Source organism: Bos indicus, chromosome 19, assembly GCF_029378745.1.
Source record: "Bos indicus isolate NIAB-ARS_2022 breed Sahiwal x Tharparkar chromosome 19, NIAB-ARS_B.indTharparkar_mat_pri_1.0, whole genome shotgun sequence".
NCBI classification, from domain to species: Eukaryota; Metazoa; Chordata; class Mammalia; order Artiodactyla; family Bovidae; genus Bos; species Bos indicus.
The window spans coordinates 57140261-57150368 of record NC_091778.1 but is presented as its reverse complement, the minus strand read 5'-3'; the positions used below and the strand labels follow the sequence as shown (position 1 = coordinate 57150368).

The following is a 10108-nucleotide window of genomic DNA, read 5'->3' as shown; positions in this document are numbered from 1 at the left end:
CAGTCCAGGGTTCAGGGAGGTCAAGGAGGCTCCTTGGAGCATGTGACATCAGCATAAGGCCCTCAAGGATAAGGAGGATAAACCAGGCTGGGTGAGGGTGGGAAGACCCCAAGTAAAGGGACCAGCCTGGTGTAAAAGAGCCCCAGTCACTGTTTGCAAAAGATGCTGGCTTGAAGCTGCTTGGTTGGGGGAGGGAGGGGGCATTTATGCAAGGTGGGGCCAGAGAAAAAGACCAAGTTGAGGTCTTGGAACAACACCAGAGAGTTTAATCACTTAACCAGCAGCACTTGAGAGAGGATGGGGAGGGGGCGGGGGGAGTTCAGATTTGTGAAGCAGCTTGTCAAGAACAGCTGTAACCATTCGAGTGTCTCTCCACCTCAGGTGGGTGCTGCCTCTTGAGGGGCATTACTCTTGCTTTAAGGAGGTTTAATTAGCTTGTCTGCAGACACTCAGAGAACCAGTTCTTGCCCAGAGCTCCCTCTGTGCACACGGGGTGAGTGCGCTGGGGAGTTGGGGAGGCTAAGAAGATGCTGGGAAGGCAGACCTGGCCTGGGGCAGCCCAGGGCTAGTCCTAGGTGCCGGCACACAGAGAGGGGGTGCGCAGCGTTGATTGTCGGGTTGTGTGTCTGGGGCTCCTGGTGGCTCCCCAGGGCAGGGGCGATGGCTCCCGGCCCAGGGTCTGGAGGAGAGGGACGGCGGTCCCAGAAGGGGGCTAGGAGGGACCGCCTCCAGCTGGGGGCAACCCGGCCCTCGATCCTGAAGCCCGGAGGGGCAAGGAGGCTCCGCTCCCGGGGCTGGACCGGAGAGAGGCGGGTGGCTCCTCCCCGGCCCCGCCGCCCTGGGTCGGGGAGCAGGGCAGGGCGCTGCGAGAGCCGCAGCCCTTTCCGGGGGGCGGGCCCAGAGGCGGCAGCGCCCGGCTCCTGCCCCGACAGGTGCGCGCCGCGCGCAGGAATGCGGCCGGCCTGATTCACCAGCGCCTCCTTCCTACCTGCCTCCCTCCCCATAAAGCGGTCCCCTCCCCGCCGCCGCCCGCCCTCCCTGCAGCCCGCCCTCCGCACCGTCCCGGCTCGCCCGCGCGCCGCATCTGGAGCCGCCGAGCGGAGCCCAGCGCGGGGAGGGCGCGAGTCAGCCCCAAGGTAGGTCCAGCCATCCCCCCGCACTCCGCCCGCCCCTCCAGGGCCCCGAGCCGCCGAGGCTGGGCGCGCTGTAGGAGATCTCCGAGGGGAGAAGCGGAAAGGGAATGCGCACCCCAGCCGCTGGCAGCCCCACGGGGAGCTGATTGGTGGACCGGCGGCTTTTGTTTTCCCAGCTCTTCCTTTCCTAAAGGCCGGCCGCCCAGGGCAGGTGCCCAGCCTGCCCCGGTGTGTCCAGGGGACCCCCGGGGGAAAGGGAACAGGCAGAGCTGGAGAAGGCGCTTGGTTGTCAGACCTCTGGGTGGAGGAGGGCAGCAGGGAGAGAGGTCTGGGCGTCGGGTGGGCACTTGGGAGAAGTGGTGGGCAGGGTCCCGGCGGGTGGCCTACTGGGCTGGACACTTCTCGGGTTCAAAAAGAAGCAGCCACCTAGAGGCAGAAGCCCTCCGATTTAGCTGGGTGGTGCCACCGTCCATCTGGGGTCTGGGGACTCCCTGACTCTCCTCTCCTCCTGGTTGGGCACACGCCTGCCTTGCTCCCAAAGTCAGCTCAGGACACCCTTCCTCCAGGAAGCCCTCCTGACCTCACGGCCCACCACTGTGACCTCCTCTAGGGCCAGCCCCGCCGTCCCCACCCCCTCAGCCCCGGGTGGCCCTGTCTCGTTGTAGGTGGGGGCCTCTAGATGGCTCCTCCTGGGCTCCTTCTCCCCAGTGGCCTGGCCACACCCTGAGCCCAAGGCTGGACTGGGTTGTGGTTGCCTCGGACCACAGCTGGAAGTGAAGGCTGCGGGTCTCTGTCCCGGGGGGCTGAGCGGGTAAAGGAGAGCAGGAGGGACAGTGGGGAAGGGGTATCTGTCTGTCTCCTTGGCCTTGAATCTGCGGGTGATAGAGCAGCAGAGGGGCCAGAGGACAGGGAAGCAGGAGGGAAGAGAGCCGGGGAGGGTGGGTGCGGACGTGCCAAGCGGGGGCTCCCATGGGGTAGGTATCAGGAGAACACTGAGCCCATGTTATGTGGGCCATAGCATGTGTCCAAGAGTATGTATGTCCCAAGCCTGCCAGACTGGGTGTGCCGCTATGTGATAACAGTGGGTGGCAAGCACTCACTTCCGGGTCCGGCTGCTACATAAAAAGGCCCCGCGCCTGGTGGGACCCAGAGTAGCCTGGAGAGTTTGTGTCCCAAGGGCTCTGCCCATGCTGCCACAGTCACGTCTCCCAGGAAGCCCACAGTCCTAACTCTTATGTGAGATCTTATTTTTTCACCCACCAATGACTACTTTGAAAACTTTTTAGGGAGTCCCTTGGTGGTCCAGGGCTTCCCAGGTGGCAAAGTGGTAAAGAGTCCGCCTGCCAATGCAGGAGACACGGGTTCGATCCCTGGGTCAGGAAGATCCCCTGGAAGAGAAGATAGCAACCCACTCCAGTATTCTTGCCTGGAAAACTCCCATAGACAGCGGGGCCTGGCGGGCTGCAGTCTGTGGGGTAGCAAAGAGTCAGACGTGCCTGAGCATGCATGCAGTGGTGATCCAGTGGATAGGAATCGGTGCTCTCACTGTCCGGGCTTGGGTTCAATCCCTGGTCAGGGAACCAAGGTCCCACAAGTCACTTGGTGTGGCCAAAAACAAAAAAGCTTTTTAGGCAGTTCCCTGGTGGCCCAGTGGTTAAGACTCCGTGTTCCCAATGCAGGGGGCACAGGTTAATTTCCTGCTTGGGGAACTAAAATTTCTCATGCTGCAAGATTCAGCCTTAAAAGAGAAAAAAAAAAAACTTTTAAAAACACAAGTTGAGTCAAACACAACACTCTGTGTGCATTGCTGCTGTTTTAGTCTCTGAATATAATGTGAAGGTTAAATGGGGCAGGGGGGCTGCTGCTGCACTGCCCCATCTCATCTGGACAAAGGGGATCAGGCAGTCATTCCCCCACTGGTTCCTATGCAGAGTAAATGGCAATTATGTACGTGACATGCTGGGCACTTGCCCATTGTGTGCCCAGCCTGTGGGCACAGGAGAGTGAGTAAGAGCCCGGCTGGGAAGTGCCTGTACCTGCATGTGTAATGGTGCCCCAGGGAGGCCCGGGGAAGCAGCCAGTATTGTGTAGCCTGTGGGTGTGGTGCCTGTGCCCCAAGGCCGCAGGAAAACCATTTCCCCCCAAGAAGCAGCCCTCCTCAGCTGGCTTGGGGCACCCTTACCCCAGGCCCTTCTTAGAGGCGGGCTCCTCCCCAGCTGACCGCCTGCAGATGTGTTCGAGCTCCTGGTGGCCGCCTCGGAGAGATGGAGGCATGCCCTCCTGCAGCCCCTCGGGTCTCCCCAGAGCCTGGGGTGTGCCTGCCCCACAAGCCAAGGATGAGGGCCAGTAGGCATGGCCTAGTCTTGGGCTGCTGGGTGACTGGCTCTGGAGAAAGTGGCCGGGGCAGTCAGTCTTGCCCTCAGCTCTGCCAGGCCAGGTGCCTCTGGCCAGCCCCTCTCTTCAGCAGGCTGTCCATCTTGAAATGTTCTCAGGGATGTCACTGAGAAGGTCACGAATGACTTGAGATAGTTTAATAGTTGAACCAAAGGGGCCTTCCCTGGATCAGTGGTAAAAGAATCTGACTGCCAATGCAGGAGACACAGGTTTGATCCCTGATCTGGGAAGATCCCACACGCCGAGGAGGAACTGAGCCTGTGTGCCACACTATTGAGCCTGTGCCTTAGAGCCCGGGACCCCTAAGCAGAGAACCCACCGCAGGGAGAACCCTGAGCACCGCAACTAAGGAGAAGCCCATGGAGCAAGGAAGACCTAGCACAGCCAAAAACAATGAATAAATAAATCGTTTAAAAAAAAACAGTGAAGCAAAGGCAGATGGGGTGTCCTGGGGTGGCTGGCAGTGTGTGTGTGTATGAGTGGGCTGCAGGGGTTTTTAATCCCCCTCCAGGCTAACTTTCGAAAGGGTGACCTGCTCAGGATCCCCCCACTCAACTCGGGCAGGCACAGGTGAGGGGACGCCCTCTGATGGGCCAAGCAGCCATTACAGAACTTAGCTGAGTAGCAAATCATGTCCTCCCTTCCCCAGGCCCCAAATACTGCGGAGGGCCCCCTCCTCCTGGGCTGTATCCCATCACCGAAGGGCAAGTAAGCGGGCCAGGACCCTCTAGGGTGGCCCTGTCCCTGCCAAGCCTGACGCAACCCAGTGGGGTCTGAAAGGCAAGGGTGGAAAAATCCCTGGTCTGCCCTCCGGGGAGCCCAGTACAAAAGGCCTAGCAAATGGGACAAGCTCAGAGCCTAGAGTCCTCAGTGGTGAGAGGGTGGGGACCTCCCTGGCAGGGCGTAGGCCTACAGGGCATCTGGCCGCTCTAGGGATGCCAAGGAAGGGGGCAGAGGAAAAGAGGGATCAGGGGTCCTGGGCCCTACCACTTGTAGGCCAAGTGGCCTCAGAACGTCACTAAAGTTCTCAGAGCCTCAGTCTGTACATCTGTGCAGTGGGAACAGTGGAGCTCTGACGAGGACCCACTGAGCTGACACGTGGACCAGGGTTGTCAGGCATTGTGTGTCAATTGTGGGTGTTTTACAGGAAGAGGAGGATGGCAGGGCCACATCCCAGCCCGTGGACCAGGCTGCTGCTGGCAGCGCTGCTGAGCGTCAGCTTCCCCGGGCACATGGGTGAGTCGGACACACCCCTGCAGCACCCTTCTTGGCGGGGCCTCAACTTTCAAGACACTGCCCTTAAGGTAGCAGGGTGTGGGGGGAGGCTCTCTGTCTTGCCCAGACCCTCACTCAGCCACTCAACAAACAGCCATCACCCACTTCAAGGGCTGCGGAGCCATGATCCTGAGCTGCGTGGCCCAAGGGAAGCGCAACGAGACTTGGTCTAAAGGAGGGAAAAGATATCCACTCAGAGAAGGCAGGCGCTTGCAGGGTGTGCTGAGGCCTGGACAGCGGAGTTGAAAGGTCTTATGGGAATTTGAAGGAGAGGGAGGTGATCATCACCGGCTCTCTGAGTGTGTGCAGTCTGCAAAGGGCTCCTACTGATAGAATAGTGCCTGTCCGTGGACGCCATGGCTGGCAGCTCAAAGCAGTCCGTGGTGGGAACGTTTATACTTTGGAGATCGGTAAATGCTGCGAGTCAGGGCTTCCCTGCCCTCGCCCGAGACACTGCTGAACATTAACAGCGCTCCTTTTCCTGAGTCCAGGGGCCCCGCCCACCAGCGCGAGCGGGTCCTCACTGTGATTTTAACTGAGCAAAACCAGAGGGTATCCCAACCTCTGGGGAAACTGAAGTTTCACCTCCTTTATTTATTAAAAACTCACCATGTGCAGAGCATAGGCTGGGCAGTAGGGACACTGATCAACGAAACACAATCCCAGAGGAGCAGGCAGTGGGGCTGCTTAGGGTGTCCCCGCCAGCAAATGGGCCAGCGCCTCCTTCTCAGCCCCAACCCTCCTTCCCTCCAGACTTGGGTGGAAAGTCCCAGTTTGAGACCTGGCTCTGCAGGTTGCTAACCACATAGCCATTGGCCTCTGTTTCTCCTTCTGTATCTTGGGAGAGAGTCCCTACCTCTTTCAAATGAGGATGCTTAAGGGAAGGGCTTGGCCCTGGGTGAGACCCATCTCAGTGGGCCCACCCCGCTCTGCTCCGCAGCGAACCGCTGCAAGAAGGCCCAGGTGAAGAGCTGTACCGAGTGCATCCGTGTGGACAAGGACTGCGCCTACTGCACGGACGAGGTGTGTTGCTGCCCAGCCCGGCCGCCTCCCCAGCCTGCGCGCCCACCCCTGGGCTCTGGCCAAATCACACTTGCCACACCCTCGGCCCAGCCTCGGGCCAGGTGGGCGTGGGAGAACGGGCAAGGGTTCAGGAAAATCGAGGGGCGTAAATCTGGGGTTAGGACAGCAGCGGGGACCGGCACTGCCCCCTGACCCCGTCTCCTTCTGGCCAGGTGTTCAAGGAACGGCGCTGTAACACCCAGGCCGAGCTGCTGGCTGCCGGCTGCCGGCTGGAGAGCGTGGTGGTCATGGAGAGCAGCTTCGAGATCACGGAGGTGCCTGGGGTCAGGGGTCGGGGGAGGCAAACTCAAGGTTGGCTGCTTATGGGGTGCTATGGGGTCCCCTGGCTGAGCTGAGTGGTCTCCATTAGATCTGGAGAGACCCTCCAGCCAGCTGTCCCCCTCCCTTGGGCGCAGGAAAGGCAGATCGACACCACGCTGCGCCGCAGCCAGGTGTCCCCCCAGGCGCTGCGGGTGCGGCTGCGGCCGGGCGAGGAGCGGCACTTCGAGCTGCAGGTGTTCGAGCCCCTGGAGAGCCCCATGGACCTGTATATCCTCATGGACTTCTCCAACTCCATGTCTGATGATCTGGACAACCTCAAGAAGATGGGGCAGGATCTGGGTATGGAGCGGAAGACTGCGGGGCATGGAGAGGGTGCCCCCCGCTCCCAGCTGCTCAGGAGGCCAGGGCTCAGGCTAGCTATACCTACTCCTCAAGGAAGGACAGGACTTCTGAGCACCCCAAGAACTCCTTCTCACCATTCTCAGAGGAGAGTCCTGGCCAGACCCCCAATAACCATTCAGCAGTACAGATGGAGGGCCCCACTGGGTGGGCCCCAGACCCCCTCTGGTCCTTTTTGGTTTTTTTTGCTGCACCGTGTCATGTGGCTTGTGGGATCTTAATACCCTGACCAGGGGTCAAACCCTTGCCCCTGCAGTGGAAACCCAGAGTCCTAGCCATTGGACCGCCAGGAAATGCCCTCTTCTGATCTTGACAAGGAGGGTCCCAGCTGCTATGAGGCTGTTAAGTCCGAGCTTAACAGATGGCTGGTCCAGCTCCCCACCCACCCCCTCCAACTGGCTGCATGCATGACTCCAGGTCCCCTGAGTCCCATTCCCTTCATCTGTAAATAATGACAGGGCTGCTGTGTGCACGAACTGATGCCAAACATGCAGAGCATTGATGTTAAGTTATTAAGTTATTCTTCCTCTTCCTCCTTCCCAAACTAGCCCCCAACACCTATGTAGATGTGGGGTTCTTGGGACTCAGCTGCCCCTTCTTTTTGTTTTTAAAAAGTTTATTTATTTTTAATAGAAGGATATTGCTTTACAATATTGCATTGGTTTCCGCCATACACCAACATGAATCAGCCATGGGTGTACATATGACCCCCTCCCTCTTGAAGCCCCCTCCACCTCCCACCCATCCCACCCGTCGAGGCTGTCACAGAGCCGCCCGGGGTTGAGGTCCCTGAGCCACATGGAGAATCCCCTCCGGCTTCTCTTTTACACGTGGCAGTGCGTCTGCTTCCCTGCTACTCTCTCCGTTCGTCCCACCCTCAGCTGTCCCCTGTCTTTCCTACTGATGCCCAGCTCAGGTCCTGAGGCAGCTCACCAGTGACTACACAATAGGATTTGGCAAGTTCGTGGACAAAGTCAGCGTCCCTCAGACAGACATGAGGCCTGAGAAGTGAGTGATCGACCGAGTGGACAGTGGTCCTGGCCAGGTGGCCTGCCTCCTCTCCACCCAGGCACTTTGAAAATCTTGGGGTTGCACTGAGCCAAGGGGGTGGTCCGCAAGGACAGTGGGTGCAGGGCATGGGGGTCTTCTTCCCTGACTTTCTCTCTCCCTGACACTCCCCTTCCCACCTTCCCAGGCTGAAGGAACCCTGGCCCAACAGCGACCCCCCCTTCTCCTTCAAGAATGTCATCAGCCTGACGGAAGACGTGGAGGAGTTCCGGAATAAGCTGAAGGGGGAGCGCATCTCAGGCAACCTGGATGCCCCGGAAGGAGGTTTTGATGCCATCCTGCAGACGGCCGTGTGCACCGTGAGTGTTGGGAGGCTCCTTCCGGCCTAGACCAGGGCTGTGTTTCTCTACAAGGTCAAGAGCTGCCCACTGGCCTGCTCTGGTGCCAGGCTGGGGCCCCCATACCCTCAGACAAGCTCAGACCCTCTGGGGGACCCTCAATTCCAATCCAAGTTTAGAGGTGTTGGGGCCTGAGCAGTCTTACCCTGGTTTTGTCTTGGTCACCAAGGCGGACCTGAGCCTCGGCGTTCTGGAATCTTAAGTGCCCCGAGCCCAAGCTCCCTGCTAATACCCACCTCCAGCTGTGCTAGAGGAGGGCACTTTTTACGTGTGCATCAATTTTTTCATTTAAAAAATAATGCACTGATGTTATAGACAATTTGGAAAACAAAGAACAGAAATTGCCCATAATTCCACCACCACCACAGAGACAGCCAGCTGCTTGCTACCCCGCCAGCGTGCATCATTCCCTTATGTAGTCGAAATCAGTGCATGTTATAGTTCTGCCCTTTTTTCCCCCCGCCTATTGCTTTTATACACACGGTTTCCAAAACCACCCTATGTATTTCTCAAACAAGTGGCCACGCGCTGCTGTCCCTGTTTTAAGTCTTTTGTTGAATGTTGTGTGGTGTCCGTTTTTCTATGCAGTCGAGAGATGCTCGCAGAGTGATTGAGGCCTTGAGGGGACAGCTGGCTGAAACTGGCTCCCATCTTGCATGGTGCCCGCTGTGGGCACAGTCCCTGCGTCCGTTTCCCGCTCCCCATGGCTGGTTTCTGTGTCCCCTTCCAACCCCGGTCATCCTCCCAGCGCTGTTTGTCATGAGCGTTGCTGACGGAGGCTGTGAATCCTGAGTCCTTGCTGAGCGCAGCGTTGGGGCGCGCCTTCACCGTGGCGGTGTGCGGCGCTGTGACGTTGCCGTCAGCAGGCCGCCTGCTCCACAGGCACCCCCTTCTTGCTCTCCCCAGAGTGACATTGGCTGGCGCCCTGACAGCACCCACTTGCTGGTGTTCTCCACCGAGTCAGCCTTCCACTACGAGGCCGACGGGGCCAACGTGCTGGCCGGCATCATGAGGCGTAACGACGAGGAGTGCCACCTGGACCCCACGGGCACCTACACCCAGTACAAGATGCAGGACTACCCGTCGGTGCCCACTCTGGTGCGCCTGCTCGGCCAACACAACATCATCCCCATCTTCGCCGTCACCAACTACTCCTATAGCTACTATGAGGTGAGGGGCTGGGCCTCCCTGGGCCGGGGGAGGGACCCATGGAGCTTCTCAGACACACCCACCCCCACCCTCCTTTCTTTCCTTCCGAAAACTTCAGATGGGCCCTGGTGGGAAGAGGTGGTCATGTGCCCATCCTCCAACCCCACTCCCCAGCAGGCGGGAGCTGAGAGCGTCCCCCACCCGCAAAGTGGGTGAGCCCCAGAGCTCCTGTCTCGATCCAGAGTGATGACGCTCATCAGAGGCTGAGCCCCGGGCCCGACTTTCTCCCCCACAGAGGCTGTCGTCGTATTTCCCCGTCTCTTCACTGGGGGTGCTGCAGGAGGACTCGTCCAACATTGTGGATCTGCTGCAGGAAGCCTTCAACGTGAGGGCCAGTGCGGGCTCCAGGGTCCGAGGGCGGCGGGGGTGGGTGGGAGAGATGGCTGAATGACAGAGGATTGGGAAACAGGATGGAAGAGCAGAAGGGTCTCCTGTGGTCTCTGAGGAGCCCCCCGGGCCTGGTCCCAGGCTCCTGCAGGCTCTGCTCCCATGACCCCCCAGCACCCAGGCCTCCATGCAGATAAGACTGCAGCTCAGGCAGCCAGGCCATGGTGGGGGGGTCTGGGCCCACCTCCCAAGTCATCAATAACCTGCCCCCTTTTAGCGCATCCGCTCCAATCTGGACATCCGGGCCCTGGACAGTCCTCGAGGCCTGCGGACAGAGGTCACCTCTAGGATGTTCCAGAAGACGGACACGGGGTCCTTTTTCATCCGGCGAGGGGAAGTGGTATGCCTCCGTGGGGGCCCCGAGACAGGGGAGGACGGGGACAGCGCCCTGCGGGGTGGGATCTACCCAAACAGATCCAGAGCATGGCCTCCCGAGTCAGACAGACCTGGGTTTGAAGCCCCCTGGAGCAGCCTCTTGGCTGAGCTCTGAACCGCCCTTGGCTGAGCTCTGCACTGCCCTTGGCTGGTGCTCAGCTGTAAAGCGGAGATCAGTCAGCATGG

At 59.5% G+C, this 10108-nt stretch overlaps 1 protein-coding gene across 4 annotated transcripts in view; it reads left to right on the top strand.

Annotated features, from left to right (window-relative positions):
* The first annotated feature begins 901 nt into the window (after positions 1-901).
* ITGB4 (integrin subunit beta 4) overlaps positions 902-10108 on the top strand; it is a 32293-nt gene continuing 23086 nt past the window's right edge. For 2 of the 4 annotated variants that reach the window (XM_070774061.1, XM_070774060.1), the window contains exons 1-10: positions 903-1136; positions 4675-4763; positions 5743-5825; positions 6038-6139; positions 6281-6485; positions 7457-7553; positions 7741-7912; positions 8858-9121; positions 9396-9485; positions 9765-9887. In XM_070774061.1, the coding sequence (XP_070630162.1) occupies positions 4685-4763; positions 5743-5825; positions 6038-6139; positions 6281-6485; positions 7457-7553; positions 7741-7912; positions 8858-9121; positions 9396-9485; positions 9765-9887 (1215 nt within the window). In that variant the 5' untranslated portion in view covers positions 903-1136; positions 4675-4684. Of the gene's footprint in view, positions 1137-4674; positions 4764-5742; positions 5826-6037; positions 6140-6280; positions 6486-7456; positions 7554-7740; positions 7913-8857; positions 9122-9395; positions 9486-9764; positions 9888-10108 lie in introns of all 4 variants that reach the window. The other 2 variants (XM_070774059.1, XM_070774062.1) reach the window with 2 other exon arrangements.